General features: G+C 52.1%; 1 protein-coding gene and 1 long non-coding RNA gene across 2 annotated transcripts; one reads left to right on the forward strand and one right to left on the reverse strand.

Annotated features, from left to right (window-relative positions):
• Window positions 1-90: 90 nt before the first annotated feature.
• On the forward strand, window positions 91-2,182 carry LOC128626574 (uncharacterized). Its single transcript, XR_008390530.1, has 3 exons — window positions 91-456; window positions 1,229-1,277; window positions 2,105-2,182. It is a non-coding gene; the product is annotated as an uncharacterized LOC128626574 (long non-coding RNA).
• On the reverse strand, window positions 1,472-15,489 carry KLHL12 (kelch like family member 12). The gene is made up of 12 exons (XM_037160921.2): window positions 15,028-15,489; window positions 13,495-13,728; window positions 11,411-11,564; window positions 10,119-10,336; window positions 7,303-7,452; window positions 6,956-7,070; window positions 6,446-6,552; window positions 5,503-5,698; window positions 4,900-5,058; window positions 4,491-4,589; window positions 3,369-3,555; window positions 1,472-3,190 (listed from the first exon to the last, which is right to left on the reverse strand). The coding sequence occupies exons 2-12, from the start codon at window positions 13,687-13,689 to the stop codon at window positions 3,064-3,066; spliced, it is 1,707 nt and encodes a 568-aa protein (XP_037016816.1). The 5' UTR covers window positions 13,690-13,728; window positions 15,028-15,489; the 3' UTR covers window positions 1,472-3,063.
• Window positions 15,490-17,039: the final 1,550 nt, after the last annotated feature.

The following is a 17,039-nucleotide window of genomic DNA, read 5'->3' on the forward strand; positions in this document are numbered from 1 at the left end:
TCACCAGGTCACCAGGCCTCTCTGATTGTTGAGTCGTTCAAGTACAGCTTGAGTCCCTTGTTTCCTGAGACCCGAGTTCAGGCCGGGGTGCAAGGGACGTTCCTGAGGCGACAGTACAGCACTCGGGTCAGACCCCGGGCTCCTGCAGGGGGCCGCTCCGGTAGGGCTGACAGCGACTGTTCTAACCAGCGCAGGCGCGCTGTGGAAACCGTGCTCCGGGTCTTTGGGACCTCCCTCCCAAGGTCCCCGCAGGGCGCAGCGAGGAAGGTCTCGGTCGGAGGTGGCTCGCTAGGGTGCACAGACCCAGCCAGACTCGGTTGTCACCACGTAGAGCCGAGCTCCAGAGTCGTAGGCCACGGCCCCTCCGCAAGTCCTCGTCTCTCTGGCAGAGACCCGGAGGTCGGTGGGCGCCCGTCACATGCCAGCCCTCGGCCCCGAAGGTGACACAGCGAAACAGTGTGTGACAGACAACTGGGCACAAGTGCAAGGGCGGGAAGGCAACACAGGAGCGGGCATGACGGGGGACCGGGGTTTGTGGGGAGAGGAAGACTACCTCTGGGAGGAAGAGAATAGGGAGCCGCGGAGGGCGGTGCGGTGCTTGGCAGACGCTGTGGCCCAGGCAGGAACTTGCAACTTCGTACCAGAAACCACCTCCCGCTTCCCGGAAATGTGCGGTGTAGGACACTGCAGGGGCCAGTGCCAGGGAAGGCGACGGGACAGAGGGAGGGGCTGGGCGCCGGGAGGCGGCCGCTACGCGAGGCCACAGGCGGAGTGGGTAGGAGGGCAGGGTCTGGAACAGCTGAGACAGCCCGGCGTCGCAGACCGCAGCTCATCAAACGTCAGCACACGAGGGAAGGGAGGGCTTTTCAAGGCTGGACACCACGTGATTGGCTGTCCGTTAGCGGCCAATCTAACGGAAGAGCGGGGCAGAGCCAAGGCGTGTGCATCCCCACAAGTGCAGATTCTGTAATCTGGGCTGAAACTCCCCAGGGGCCACCTTCGCTGCCCTCCAGGAGCTGCCGCGTCCCCAGCAGGCAGTGCCCTGCTCACAGAAATTCCTCTCTGGCTCCCCTTCCCCTGCTCTGGGAATGTTTTTCTTTGCAGTTTGGCAGGCCTTCTGCATAGCTCTTTCATGGGCCATAAACTGAAGCAAGTAGAAGGGTTTGGATGACTAAAACCCCAAAGTTCAAGCGGGTGTTAAAATGAGCCTCTTCTTGATTCCCTTTAGGTTTTTAAGGGCACTCCAAGTGAGTCGTCAGAGAATATGGCAGATTCAGGTAAAGGATTCACTGGTGAATCTCCAGTGGTAAAGAGGTGCTACCTCATACCCATGTGGAACAGAGAAGCAGTGGAGCTATGTGGCAGACACGAGGTGAACAGGTTGAAGAGTCGGCACCCACAGCTGCTCCCTATGCCTGGTCTCCCAGCTGTCTGCGGGCAGTGCTGGTTCGTCACAAACTCTCTTAAGGCATTTTACACAAATGATTTTTAATGTTTTCTTAAAAAAATACAAAGGAAACAAACTCTTTAGGTCACTTAAATTCAGGGAGAGAAAGAATGGAATTTCAAAGTAAAGGGAAAGTGCCTCCTCGTTTGTTTAGGTTGTCACGTTCCCACACTCCCAGGACCCACAAAGCAAGAATTTCACTGCACAGTGCAGGGCAGCCCTGAGTGTGGCTCAGGACTGGGCAGAGCAGGTCCTGGACCGACACGCGGGTTTTGGTTGCCCTTTGATTATTCTGTGCTGGGATGAACGTGGTTCACCCTCAGGACACAGATATGGGAATCCTATAGTAGGAAAAGGACAAAATGTACCAAACAGCAGTAAAAACCACCCATAGCGTAAGTGTACCTTTAAGAGGACAGGGCAATACCAGGTAACTGAACTTCCAGGCTGCTGCACCCCTACCCCTTCCCAAAATAAATACTATGGCAATATAACAGCAGCACCATGTCTGATTCAACAAAAGAAGCCTCTCACTCACCTGAGGAGAACCCTGCTGTGCCTGGCAGGGAATAGGGCGATTATGAAATCTTGGGTACTTCTACTGTCCCCCCGACTCCACCTCTGCCCACCTGAGGCTTGTTCTGTTTTCTTGCACAGGCTCCAGTGCCAAGAGGAGCCACACTGCAGTCCAGAAAAACCCAGGAAATCTGAAGACCCTTCAAATAACTGCCCTCCTCAGCCTTCCAGGTGACATGTCATCAAATTCAGGTTACAGCCAAACTTTGGCTCTCAAATGCCTCCCATCCCAAACAGTTCAATTCCTGACCAAGCTGTTCACGGAAAAAACATCTTGGTTGTCAAACAAAACTTTGGTTCTCAACCCAGAAAGTCCTTTCATGCTGATGTCTGTATGGTCAGTCAGCTGTGTGATTCAGTTTTCTAACAGAATTGCTTCTCGAACCATCTTCCAGAAGCAACTACGTTTGAGAACCAGGGCCCCACTGTACTTCACTTACTCCAAACCCAGTTCTGAGGCAGTAGCCCTGCCCACACGGGGGTGTCGCACAGATGTCTCCCAAGCCCCTCAGCTTCCACAGGACTCTTCCCTTTGTTTCCCTCCAGGGTGGAACTATGTTGCCACCAACTATCTGCAGACTAGGAAAGATATTTTTATCTGGAAAACAATGCTCGGGTTTTATCAAACTGACTCAAGCTGGCACCCTACCAATCCAGACAGAGGCCAGATACTACCCGCATCTAGCAGGTCATATTCACCTTCATCCTCAGCAACACAACGAGGCACAATGTATAAACCCTCCCGAGCACACGGTAAACTGGGAACAGCCAGGAAGTGCTGTCTAGACCAGGAGAGGGCCTGGCCTCTCACACCCACTCAGAGTGCATCTCTTCCCATGAGTGAGCGTCTCCCACCCTACTCGGGGACAAGTACCAGCATAAGGGGCAGTGTGTGTCAAATAAGGACCGGTGTCATCACGACACCGGTGCTTGTAATCACCCTGAGTACAGCAGGAAGTAGACATTCTGGGAACCATCTCGATTCTCCCGCCAACTGGCCCCTGGACTGGTCACTCGCTTTGAATGGTTTCCAACAAGGGTCACTTCTCTCGGAGAACACACACGCCGGCATCACAGCGCTGGGTCCCCATGGACGTCACCACTTCCCAGCTGTCGATGATGGGGTCGTAGCACTCGATACTGCTCAGCAGGGAGTTCCCGTCATAGCTGAGTGGGGAAGAAGCAAAAGCGGGAAATGAGCGTTCTGTCCCTCTCCTTACGTGTCCCACACTGAGGATGCCACGGAGACACCTCCCCTGACCTACACCCTGCGTCCACCCAACAGTGAGGATCGAACCACACTGTCCCACTGCATGAGGGCTCCAGCCTGGTTTTTAGTCCTCACCCTGCAATTGCATAAAGTCTGCCCCGAAGCACTGTGGCCCCCACATAGCATCGTGGGGTGGTCATGCAGGTGACAGCTGTCCAGGAATCAGTGCGGATGTTGTACGCTTCAACGGAAGAAAGGTGGGCTGTGCCATCAAATCCCCCCACCACGTAAATATGGTCATTCAGCAGGGCTACTCCTGCACCTGAGGAAAAAGGTGCAGGAAGTTACTAATACTGAAGTGAGGGCCTGAGTTCTAGAAAGAACATGTAGTCACTGAGGGCTGGCTGACTTCCTGGGGGGCTCAGGGATGCACACTAGAGCCAGACAGGGCTGACGTGGTTGATCCAGCACAGGCTATTCCATCTGTAAACCTGGTGGGAGTTGAAATGAGGAAAGAAAAATCAAAATGGTTCTCGCTTCCACTCATCAATTCAGACCCCGACCCTCTTCATCAGTAGAAAAGGATGAAAAAAGGAGGCAGTGAAGGTGGAAGGGAGAGGCTGTGACTGACGTTCTGGAGTCGTTTTTACCCAGAGAAGGTGACTTAGAACAGCACGTGCTCTCTGACCTGGAGCCCAGCTCCTCCACCTCAGGAAGCACCTGCAGGTGTGTCGGGCCCTGTCAGCACTCTTCCATGTAACGTGTGCTGGATGAGTGCTGCCAGAGCCTCTGCCAGGTATGACAACGCAGGCAGGGCTCTGACTGGGTGGTTCAGCTGGGTAGAGCACCATCTGGATGTGCCAAAGTGGTGGGTCCGATCCCCAGTCGGGGCACTAGGCATCAACCAATGAATAAGTAAATAAGGGGAACCACAGATCCATGTTTTTTTCTCTCTTCCCCCAAAAATCAGTAAAAAAATTTTTAATGCAAGGAGGGAACAAGGACATAAAAATGAATGAAAGAAGAAGGCTTCTGCCCTCAAGTGTACACTCCATTTGGAAGTTTAAGTTGTCTTCACAAGATGCTAGGGGAACCAGGCAAGGAGAAGAATGGAATGTGACTCATGTTTCACTGGAGTCGAAGTGAGGAGGAAATACAACTCTGATGGGCTCTGTCCTGTGACAGTGCCACCACTGCACAAGCAGACATGTGACAGACAGCCGTACTGTCCGGTCCCTTAGATCTGATGGGCCTTACCAGAGCGTTTGGTGGCCATTGGTGTCACGTTGGTCCAGTGTCCTGTATGGGGATCGTATTTCTCAACTGAATTTAAGATATTCAGTCCATCGTATCCTCCTGAAACACAAAGTAGAGGCCATTCCAGAAAGAAGGACAAATCCGGACACCGATTCCCAGTCTGCCTTTCTCTGAGTGCTTTAACCTCAGCTCTCCCTCAAACGTTCCAGTAATCCAAAGAAAAACGTGACAGCATCCCGATACGTTCTGCTTCCTTGAAAAGATAATCCCAGTTTATGGAACAACGAATAGACCAGGGTTTTAGTTCAAGGCCACTCATGAACTTAATTCTGGTAAAAAGGAACGCCCAACCCCCACAAAGGCTGCCACCCTTCCGTCCTCTCCCATCCCTGCCTCCCCAACTCAGTACCTAGACAATAGATCACTCCACCGGCCACCACCAGCCCAGCGCCTTCCCGGGCTGTCTGCATATCTCCCAGCATGCTCCACTGGTCAATGTTGGGGTCATAGCGCTCCATACTGGTGTGACGCCTGCTGCCATCAAAACCTCCAGAGACATAGATCATATCTGCTCAGAATGAACACATGACAGACTGTTAGAGGAGGAGAGATCTCTGATAACTCTCTTTTCCACCAATTCCCCACAAGTCCTCCAAATGTTTGGGAGCAAAAACAAAGTGTTTCTATGGGGTTAAATCTTATCAGTAAAGATGAAACACAGTCAAGACGTGAAACAGTGGGGCTGGATGGAATCAAAGTCCTCAAAGAGCAGCGCAATTCAGAGAAGTCCAAAAGCCAACTTCCCCCACACCACGTTGCAACCTGATCTACCAAGCTGCTGGCACTGAAGCGCCATGACAACTAAACAGCTTTGATAATACGGCTGTTTCCAAAGCAAAAGGAATACTGACCTCACCAGTGCCCCCATTTCATGCTTCTGCTAGACAACCAGGAGGGATGACCCCTGATTCAGCCATGACAGTGGAAGCACTGCCCAACACACCAAGCCTACCTCCCAGGGTGGTGGCGCCAGCTAGGCCTCGCCGGACGTTCATCGGGGCAACGGAGTACCAGACCCCATCCTCATCTGCCGTGTAGTCTAGACACTCCACTGAACTGAGGCGGGAACGGCCATCGTATCCGCCAATGACATAGATCCGGTCATGCAGAGACACAGAGGCCACATAACGTCTCTTCCGAGTGATGCTCTATGGAGCCAGGAGAGAAGAGGCACAGAGCACTTGAGCCAGGCAGGCCCCCACCCTCTGGCTCTCCTTCCCATTTCTGTCTGCACTTGGCTTTCTCACTGGCCAGCAGGAACCCCTCAGGCAGAGGCACAGCCTCAGTCTTCTCCAGCCGTCTGCCAGTTGCGAGAACGTCAGGCCTCCTGCCCGTCTGCCTCACTCCGACGCTTTCCGCTTCCCAGTATCTGACGCCTTTCTCGTCCTCAGGCCTCTGGGCTACAGACTCAGATCTATCCACAGAGTGGAAGGTTTCCCACACTGTTAATCAAAGGGCCAGGACTCGAAGACCCTAAGAGTTGGGAGGACTGAGGGAAAGAGTCCCACGTTTTCTCAGATTTATTATTGCTCATTCACCGCTGAACAGACATACCAGGGGAGAAAGATAAAAACTTCTGTGCTCAGTGTGACCTAACACCGAGCTCAGGGTAACAGAGCATGGCCAGTGAAGCATGCTGGGAGTGAGACAGCTCAGGGAAGTGCTGCCACAGTAGCATCTTACACGGGCCACTGGCATTTCCAAAGTCTAATCTAAATAGCCGAGAACTACTTCGTGAGTACCTACTGTACATATGCCCCTGCTGTGACAAACACCGTGTGGTCACAGGCTTTTCTGGTTTAGGGCTGGGCTATTTTTCTGGGCTATTTGTGACCTAGAGCCGGAGACTGAGACGAGTGAGCTCTTCCTTCACAACGGCTTTCGCCCGCACTCACTGGTAAGAAGCTCCACTCCTGAGTTTTGGGGTCATATTTCTCCACCACGTCGATGGGAGACTGCTGGCTTCCAAAGCCCCCGACCACCAGAAGCACTTCATTGGCTCCTGAGGAGAAAGGTAGGTCACATCACTGTCCCTGTCACCGGCAAGGGCACTGCCCTACCCCGTGCCATCCACCCGTGGCAGCTTCCTCCTTCCTCACCCAGAAAGGGGGTGGGTGGGTGGCAGCGCACCGTGTGCTGCACAGCATTCAAAGAAATTCCCAGTTCACAGACTCCAAATACACTGGAGCAACACTAGACAATGAACGAAATGCTTCCATACCCTTTACCTCATTTAACCCTCCAGTGACGCAAAACAGGACAGAAAGCTCAGAGCTAAAGTGACTTGTCTAACATAAGATTAAAAACAGGTCTGAAACAAGGTCTTTGCATTGTTCATGGAATGTTGTTTTCAACGACATCATGGCACCTGGCAGGGGCAGTTTCCCGCCGAGGTGCCAGCTTACCTAGGCGAGCCCTCGTCCTGGGCCCCTGCATCTGACTTCGCAGTTCAGGCCTCAGATGAAACTTCTTTGCTTCGTCAACGAGGTCCCTGCATTGGAGACTACAGCGGATGAAAGGCTAGAACACAGAGAGAACAGAGTGTAAACAGGACATTTATGATTAAGTTGTACTGATAATTAACTTCTTAATATAAAAACCAGTTTCTAAAACCCTGTGGTTCCAGGAGGCTGCTCGTAGTAACTATGCTGTCGGTTTCCAAAAATGACTTAAAAAAACTGAGGTGAGGCCACAACATTAAGTGACAGGAGATCCTCAAGGTTTGGGGTCCTGTGTGTCTCCCGTGACTCACCTCAGCGTCTATGACGTCGGTGATGTACCTGGGGGTCAGCAGGGGCATCCGGACATACTGCAGCAGGTCAGGCAGGGACTCTTCTCGCTCCTTCTTGTTGTGCTTCACCCAGTTGATGACGGCCTCGAAGACTGGCTCTTCAGAATCCACCTGTCAACGAACGACTTCATTCGCCCTCGCAGATCTCTGCCCCGCCGATCACTGCGCAGGCTTGCAAAGTGGCCGTGATTACGTCTCCCTTCCTAGTCCCCACCCACACCATCATTTCCCACTTTCCAGAAACACCTAGATTCTTAGGAGAACGGTCTTTTCACACATAATTCACTAAAACCAGGAAGAAGATGGCAGTCAAGTTGGGTAAAATATCTAAGATGGACAGTGCCTAATAAACCCTCAGTCACAAGCGGGTTGTTCATGCCAACCTTTTTCCCACTCCTGAATTTTTTCCTGGTCATCTTTGAAACCCAAGGAAGTGGGAGAGATTCTGTTGCCCTATTCAAAGCTGGCACTGGGGTGACTCCTACCCCTAATGTCCAATGATGTCCAGACCTCCCCCACCACCGCTCCGTCACTACACTGCCAGGTGTCAGGCCCTGGGCCATTTGAAACAATACATGTAATAACCACCCAGGTCTAAGTGTACATGTGACAAAATGGCTAAGATAAGACACCCTGAGAAACTGATACTATTCCCCTGGAGCAGCAGCAGGTAGAACAACACCTAGGACCTTCCAAGGACAATAACAGAGACAGCCCTATATCCCCCCCACCAGCCAGAGTGTATCCTGACGAACACTTTTCAGAGTGTGACTACCTACAGCAAGAAACCGTTCTGTGAACTTTTCCTAAGAACTGAGAATACAGAAAATGTTCCAGAATGTCCACACATTCGATGGCTTCTCTGAACCCCAAGAAAGTGCCAGGCACACAGTGGCGACAAGTTAGACATTAACCATGCTTGTCAGTGGGGAGGTCACATTCAACCAGAACATGAGCCCTCCCGTTCCACCGTGATGTGCCGCACAGGACACGCACAGGGGCTACGAAGCGGAAAAACACGAGATTCCCTAGGTTCGACTGATGGCTTGGGGAAGGCCTCCCTGAAGAAGCAAGACTGAGTCTGACTCTGACAGATGAGCAGTGCTTAGCAGAGGGGTGGGGGGTGGTGAGGCCTCCAAGGCTGACCAAGGGGCACAAGCAAAAACTCCAGAGCCAAACTGCCCAGCAGCCACGTGCTGCAACTGCACTTACCTTTGTTAAAATTAGGTTAAACTCAAAAGCCAGCTTCTCAGTCCCACTGGCCACACATCAGGGGGCTACTGAGCTGCACAGCAGACACAGGTCCTCCCTCTCCTCCCAGGACATTCTGTTCAACGGTGCTGTCCTGGAGCGCTGGCCGCTTGGGCAACGAGAGGAGGCTGGTGCAGTGGGTGAATGGGGCGGAGAGGGGCAGTAACAGATCGGTTGCAGCGGCAAACAAGGGCCAAGCACAGCATCGGAGACTGGGCTTTATCTAAGAGCAACCGGAGCTGGGAGAGGGTTTCGCGCGGTCTGGTTATCTGACCACATAATGTTCGTCAGGATCACCCCGATGACCCCGGAAAGAAAAGTTCAGCAGGGATGAGAGTTGGGAGCCCTTTAAACTGAGAAGCCACTAATGCCTGGGAATCCACTAATTTAAAATTAGTTTCCATTGTTATCCGAGGAGTGCAAAAGAAGAAAAAGAAAAGGAAATCTTAACCTTCCTTGAGAATCAAGTTTCTCCTGGCTGGGAAAACAGAACCTACAGGTGGACTTCCGTCCACCACTTGGCTTCCAACTAGATGCCAGGCCTGGAAGCTGGAGGTGAAGGCCCTGGGCTCCGTGACACCAAATAGCTCAAGGCTGGACTTCTCACCAACCTAAGACCCACACATCATAAAAATTGTGCAGAGGCACTGGAACAACTTCGAGCTGCCCTGACGTTCCCTTGCTGGGCTCAGCACTGACGGCTGCCGAACTGCTGGGGTCCCAGGTCCTTCCTGCCATTTCCTTGTCCACCGTGGGGCACTCGGGACCCAGCTCCTGCTCACGGACCCCAACCTCGCCCCTTCCTCCGTCATCTAACTCGTGCCCAGGTTTACTCTCTTTCTTCCACGCAATGTCCTTCCTCTGAACAGGCTCCTTACTCTCACTACACTCTACGGAAATTAGTTTTGTTTTTTTGTCATCTCTACCACCATCCTGTGACTTCTCTGAAAACAAGAACTGGATCCACAGAACCCAGCACAGTGGCTGCTATGTCACAGGTATTCATGAGAGGTGTCTGTAAGGTGAACGGGCGACACAGAAACCCACTTCCCCCCAATTTCTGCCTTGTCTGCTCTGCAGAGCAGTGACTCTGAACTGCCGGGACCATACATTATTTCCAGGAAGGTGGTGAACTCCCTCCCATAAACATGCAAATACATCTGGCATGTCATTTGCAAGGGCATTTAATGAAGCCTGTGGAGCCAACGTGTACACCTGATTAAGACACCCTGCTGCAGCCCTGGCTGGTGTGGCTCAGTGGACTGAGTGCCAGCCTGCAAAGTGTCGCTGGTTCAATTCCCAGTCGGGGCACAAGCCTGGGTTGTGGGCCAGGTCCCCAGTAGGGGGCCCATGACAGGCAATGACACATGGATGTTTCTCTCCTTCCCCTCTGTAAAAATAAATAAATCTAAAAAAAAAAAAAAAAAAGACGCCCTTCTGCAGAAAGACGGTTAACTCCACCTTCTTTTCCCAAGGTTTGTAATGGCCCAGTCTGAAGAAGCTGCAGCACAAAACCAAGTCTGTACCTGAATTTCATCGCACTTGATTAGCTTCTCCACCTCTCCTTGACTGAGGAGGATGAATTCTTCATGCTGCACCACCTCAGGAAAGTGCTTCTGGCTAAACACCTCCGCAGCCCGCATCAGATCCACACAGCTGTGGGTCTCAGCGAAGTCCCTGATCCCCAGGCAGTTAGAAGGGTCCAGCTGACTCTCTAGGAACTCACAGCAGGCCTGCTTCACACCTGGGACAGACAGAGCATGAGCTTCAGGGCTCTCGGCCAGCTGTGCACTGGTCTCCACTCTCAATCGCAACATCTTCTCTACACGGTATCAGAGAAATCCTGGCTGAGCACCGAAGCAACAGGCTCTAGGACCGTACACCCTACCTCTGGGCTACCTGCCCTCCAGCAAGGCCTTTACAACAGCCTCTGCTTCCATAAGAGACACTGCTTCCCTGGACACCGGTACAATTGAGCAAAAACGCCTATAAAACGCTTGGGAGTCAAGCTATAAAACCAATTATAATTCAACATAATGCACCTACTTTCTATTCCACGTGGAAATTTACCTCACAAGTAATGGAAGTGTAACTACTATGCTGTACCTCTTACACTAATATAATATGTGATGTCAACTGCAACTGAAAAATAAAGAAAAAATCTGTACTAGTACAGAAAGTCTTTTCTGTACTAAAAGACTCCAGTACAGAAAAAAAATTGGAGATATGAGTAACTACCTCCTGTTCCCCTACTTGTGAAGCTCAGGGTAAGATGTGACTGCGTGACTGCGCAGGGGTGCAAATGCTCTGCCCGCGGTGACACTGCGTCCGAGGACGGAACAGGCACATCCCTGGAGGCTGAGAAAGCAGACTGGGCACTGGAAGGGGCTTCACTGCAAATCCTGGGAAAACTCTGCACTTTCACTTTACACTTTTTAATTGTGTGTCCATTAAAGGTCTTACTACACACTTTCTATGATTCGAAAGTTAAAGGCACAAAGGGTTTTTCACAAAAGGTCCCCCTGGCCTGTCCAGTGCCCTAAGTGGGCAGTAAAGAGCACTGGCTTCTCCTTTCCTTCCCCTGCAGGTTGCTGTGTGCACACATGCAGGAAATGCACCTGCCTCCCGCTCCTCCCTCTCCCTGAGACCGGAGCCGGTGTAAGTGATCCAAAGAGTCAAACAGTCACGCTAACAGAGGCCTGTCCACTGCACTCAAGCCTTCCCTGTGCCATGGACAGCACACATGGCTGACTGAGGTGACACCCTTCCTTTGAAACATCCCAGGGCCACCTCACGTGAACGAGAGTGACAGGTGTACCTTTCAGCTGTAGCAGACAGGCCGCTGGGAGCAGCTCCTGCACGTTCTCCACTGTCACGTGCACTGTCTCCGTGTACACAAAGTCTAGCAGGATCTCCATGGTGGAGGCCGTCAAACCCTGGATGTCAACGTGAGGTTTCCCCTTCTCTGAAAGCTGAGAATTCAGAGGGTATGAAATAATGGTGGTGAGAATTCCCCAAGATGAAGGCAGAATTTCATGTCCAAGAGCCTGAAAGGATGTCAGTGATATTAACTGACTACATGTCCTTTGAAAAATTATGATCTCTCCCATTTGGTTTGTGTAAAGCAAACATGGCATTTGTAGCCGCTCCAGTGGGGTAGGAACTGTGTGTGACCCAGGGCACGCAGCGAGGTGACACTTTCCTGGAATGTCAATTTTACCAGTGAATAATTTAAAACATTGCTTCCATATAAAAACAGAAATGTCACACAATAGACCGTGACACTTACATGAGTATACTACTGAGCTTTTAAGGTAAAACACGAAATTTTAGAAAGATGTCATGCTTGCAGAAGACCCTGGGGTTATGCCTCCAGACTCTCCAGGACTCCCCAGCACCGTCTTCCCTGTCCCTGGACTACATGTGGTGACGACAAGGTGGGACGCACAGGTCATCTAAGGGGCCTTCTGCTGTAACACTGAGTACAACTGAGTTGCCTGCTACTTTGGAAGACACTGGTCTGACTTGATCTGGGGATTATGGAGTCACTGGTGGTGTATCTGGAGTAGGCTACCTCCTTGGAGTTATGAGTCATAGTTCCTCTTACAAATAAAGATGAAACCAGCTGGCACTTCTGTGACCAATGTCAGTTTTTGAAAAGGACCATAAAATAATCACTGATCAGAACAAAAAAGAAAGAACTCTTTCACAGGAGTCCACGCAAAAGTCTGAGTGTGCAGAAAAGGAGCGGACACAGACGCTTCTCTTGAGCCGAGCAGGAAGAGGCTGCGCGGCCAGAGCCGGCGGGCCTGGTCCCCCAGCACATCACACCCAGCCCACTGCCACTCCCGAGCTGTCGGGTGGATGCTGTTGTGGGGGACAGCCCAGGGCAGGGCTATGTAAGCCCCCGAAAGAAACACTGGTAAGGGCGGAGTTGTCAGACTCTTTTTCAGGTCTCTAGGCCTGGAAAATTTTTCCCAACAGCGCCCCAAGCTGGTCAGCGGTCTAAGGGCCCTTCATAATGTATTCTACAGCCATACTCTGCACTGTAAAGGTTCCGCAGACTCCTATAGCAGTCTCTCCTCATGCTTTGTAAGCACCACTTTCTCTCTGGGCAGGCCAACCTCCTCCTCACCCTCTTTGTTAACTGCTTATCCCCAGAGCCGGCGCCTTTCCAGATGTGGCTCCACACACCTGCACAGCCCCGCCAAGTCCTCCTGCTCTTGCTGGATGTTACTCTAAAACCCGCATGGGCAGAGTGAAGGCTGCCCTGCTTCATGCACTGTTACATGGGGTGGGGTGAGGGATGAACTCCACTCCTCTGTCCTTCCCTCCTCCTGATTTCCCCCTAGCACTCACTTTAAAATATTAAACTCTACAAGGAGAAAAACAGGAAAACATTAAAAAACAAGTAAAACCAAGGCCCTGGCTGGTGTAGCTCAGTGGATTGAGCACGGGCCTGTGAACCAGAGGAACAAGGATCGATTCCCAGTCAGGGCACATGCCTGGGTTGCAGGCCAGTTCCCAGCAGGGGGTGCACAAGAGGCAACCATACATTGATATTTCGCTCCCTCTCTCCTTCCCTTCCCCTCTAAAGATAAATAAAATCTTAAAAAAAGAAAAAAAAGTTAAAAAAAATAAAAAACAAGTAAAACCCAAATCTGATATTGTGTGTGTTACCACATACTAAGGACTGTTCTAAGCATCTTGTGTGTCATTTTATCAAATAACTGACACAGTAACTGAATGTCATTATGTATCATTATTATCCCTAATTTAGAGGAGAAGCAACTGAGGTGCGGGCAGATGGCAGACAGGGACCAGATCCTGCCCATCGACCACCATCCTGTCTAACATCTACTTTCACTGGTGAAAGGAGACCCCCCAGGGCAGGTACCTCACCTCACTGGTGAACATGGCACAGAAGTAGTCACTGCAGGCGGCCAGCACGATCCGATGGGCGGGGAAGTCCTTCTGCTCCACTCTCAGAGTCACGTCACACAGGGTGTTGCTCTTCCTGAGTGAGTTCATCGAGTTGAGGATGGATTTGGCGTGCGTGTTCGTCATGATGTCTCTGGGGGCCATTATGCCTCCCATCAAGCAATGCAGAGAAATGGCGAAAGGGGCTCTTGGATTCTGGAAATATAAGAGGAAAAAACAGCGAGCATATTCAAATAGTTACCTTTTTTGAAGATTTTATTATTTATTTATTTATAGAGAGAGGGGAGGGAGAAAGATAGAAACCTTGATGTGCAAGAGAAACACTAACTGGTTGCCTCTCACTCCAACCAGGGACCTGGCCTGCAAGCAACCTAGGGAATCGAACCGGCCACCCTTCAGTTCGAGGGATGACACCCAACTCACTGAGCCACACTGGCCAGTACACATTTGAAGGCCTGGAGAAACGGATCATTTTCAAGTTTTACAAATTAAGGAAGCTCCTCAGAACCAAAATCTGAGTAGAGAGCATCCTATTCCTGGCATTACCACCACTGTCTGGCCACTAACTGTCCCAAGGATGATCTCCCATCTCCGAGTCCCAGCAGTGCCCTGGCACTGGTGCTCGCTGTCCTGGATGCACGGGAACCACCTGTGTCCTGCAGACCACAGGAGGCCGTTGTTAGATATGACCCAACAGTGATGACGACACTGCTGCACGGCCTGTGCCAGTACCGTGGACCTGCTATCGGCAGGTCAAATGGGTCAGTATTTACGGGGGGGGGGGGGGGCCTGCTGGCATACTTTTCTATCCCGGTGGATGCACAGTAAGTGTAGGAAACAAATATTAGAAAAGAGAAACTGTGCATTCAACTTAGAGCAGTCAAAGCCTGAGTCAGTGAAAATAAACGTTTTTTCTAAAGAAGCAGGCAGAGAATTAATCAGGTACCAACACTTCCAAATACACCCAGGCTCACCAAGGGACACAACCTGTCCTTGGACACCAGCCTGTCTAGGGGCTTTCACTGGATCCGTCTTCCTCCTCTACATTATTAGCTGACGAACATCAGCAAACCAGTATTTGTAGAAACCCTCCTACACTGAAGAGCTTTATTAGGGCAGAAACATATCAAAACTAACTACTAACTTTCTGCCATAGCCAGTCACTCGCAAAGTTCACTTGTACACGTCAGTTAAATGAACTTGGCGAGAGATTATGTATTAAGAAAAATCAACACAAGTATTTCCTCGATTTTTCACAAGCTCTCGTCACACTATTTTTTTCTTCCACGATTTCTGAAGAATGAAATGAGGTGGTTATTAAGAGACTATATCTTATTTAGAACCCAAAACTTTCTAAAATGATTCTAGAAAACAATCATAAGCGTCCAGAAGTCACAACCGTAACGACATCTCGAATCCTCGCGGCTGCCTTCTCATTACCCCCACCCCCCTCCAGGGGAATCCGCGTTAAGGAACAGGAGGTGGGTGACTCACCAAAGTTGACGATGTTTACCAACTTGGGCGCCGCTGCGGAGGAGGAGGAGGGTCTGAACACAGACACGGGGAGTGGAGCCTTCCCGGGGTCCCGCGGGCTCGGCCTGCACTGGGCGGCACCCTCCTCGGGCGAAGACAGCAGCACCCCTCCCAGAACTTCCGAAACCACCGGTCCGCTTCCGGAACGGCTCCAACCCAGGGGAGGAAACAGGGGGACGACCCGGACGACACTCGGTGCCCGCGGGCTGAGAGCCCCTCCGGGGTCTCTTCAGAGAGGCGACGCGAGGCAGGGTCCGACCGGCGGACGGGGACAGCACGCCGACCGCCGTCGTCCCGTCGGCTCACCTGCACCGGCCCGCGGGGTTGGGGTCGAGCGGGGCGCGGCCCAGGCGGCTTAGGCTGGGGGAGCCCAGGCGCCGCCGCCACCGCCGCCGCCGCTGCCGCCTGGACCCAGAACTCCGGAGCCGTCGCCGTGCACGTCTCGGCCCCGTCGGCGCTGCGGCCGCGCGACGTGATGACGTTTAGCGCCGGGGCCGCCCCTTCCGCCGGGCCTCACCACGTGACGAAACACCGTCACCTGACCCACAGGCCTTAGAGTCCCGGTTGCAGCTGAGTCGAAGTGGAGGTGGGGAAGACGGGCTGTGGGTACCCGACTTCGCGCGTGGTTCCTCGGACGGAGGACCCCGGGGGTTCCCGAGCCGCGGAGCTGAGGATGGAGATTTCTTCCCCGCCGAGGGCTCGGGAACCGGCTCCCCGTTCCCCCAGACAGGGCCCAGGGTGGCCTTTTGGCGGACGGCCGGGTGGGAGCCCGCCGACCCCGGGCCCCTAGCCTCAGCACGTCGTGCATCACAAGGGGACCGGCCAGACCCTCCGTGCCTACAAGGTAGACGCCTGGACCTTCGGCGCCCCTTTCGGCGAGTGCTCACTTGGCTGCTCCCGGCGCCGGGCGCGCACCCTGCGAAGGTGGCTTCTCATCGACTTGGGTGCAGTTATCTTAGTGGCTCGGGGGATGAAGTTCTTTTCCTCCGTGGGGACTTTGATGCCTTAGGGTAATAAAAGCGTGGCTGAGGGGGGCAGCAACCTCACTTTACGTGTATGTAAAATACGTACAATTTGAAAATGATTGTTTTTTGGATGTGAAATCAAATCAAAAAATTTTTCCAAATGTGAGGAGCTTAATAAAAGAGGCCTTGTTTAGACTGTGGCCCACGGCTCTTCCAGGAATAAAAGCTGGAGAAGCTGCCAGCAAGGCAGACACAGCAGGGGGACCAGTTCACACTTGTGTTGTATTCAGGGGTAAGGTCCTAGCATGTTCTGGCTGATTGTTTACAGCCACTGAACGGTTCCAGTAAAGGACTTGGCCTCCAAACTCTAGCTGGTCCTTGGAGTGCAGGCCAGCTGAATCTCAAAACCAGCCAGGCAGTCTAAAGGGTTCCCAGCCTTCTCTGGCCACTTCCTATTTTCTTTTACACATTTCCCCTAATTGAAATCTCACACATTTAATTTTGGCACATGCTTCCTGAGGAGCTAAGTGTTCAACAGTTTCTTTGGATGTTACCCATTTGCCATAATTTAAGAGTTTTATTAATGTTCCCAAAGTTCTATTTTTTTTTAACTGGAAACGGATGCTTTCTAGGTAGAGATGTTAGGTAGGAAAGGGGTAGACTCAGATTCTCAGCTTTGATCCTTTCACCCCAGCTCATCCTTTATTCCTTCTCCCGAACTGCCTAGCAGGACCTCACCACGTGCTGTGGAGTTCCGTGTTTCCTCCGACCGCTGCGGAGGAGGAGGAGGAGGGTCTGAACACAGACACGGGGAGTGGAGCCTTCCCGGTGTAGGAAAGGGACGGGTCGGAACAGACAGGACTGAGTGTCCGCAAATGCGATGCCGGCAGTGCTAGGCAGGGAAGATAGTGACCAGAGCGCACACCCTCCCCAAAGGACACAGCTGCCACCAACCGCCCACTGCAGGCCACACAGCGCATATGAACGATTGTGGCTTCTGCTGTCAGC

The sequence above is a fragment of the Artibeus jamaicensis genome, unplaced genomic scaffold, assembly GCF_021234435.1.
Source record: "Artibeus jamaicensis isolate MK-2021 breed Jamaican fruit bat unplaced genomic scaffold, CSHL_Jam_final scaffold_754, whole genome shotgun sequence".
Classification (NCBI taxonomy): Eukaryota; Metazoa; Chordata; class Mammalia; order Chiroptera; family Phyllostomidae; genus Artibeus; species Artibeus jamaicensis.

Excerpts from the sequence above, each read along its gene's own strand:
- KLHL12 (XM_037160921.2), bottom strand. The coding sequence starts at position 13,689 with ATGGGAGGCATAATGGCCCCCAGAGACATCATGACGAACACGCACGCC. Across the intron at positions 11,565-13,494 it reads GTGCCATGTTCACCAGTGAG|CTTTCAGAGAAGGGGAAACC; the intron begins GTGAGGTACCTG and ends CTGAATTCTCAG. Across the intron at positions 5,699-6,445 it reads AGGAGTGGAGCTTCTTACCA|AGCATCACTCGGAAGAGACG; the intron begins GTGAGTGCGGGC and ends CTGGCTCCATAG.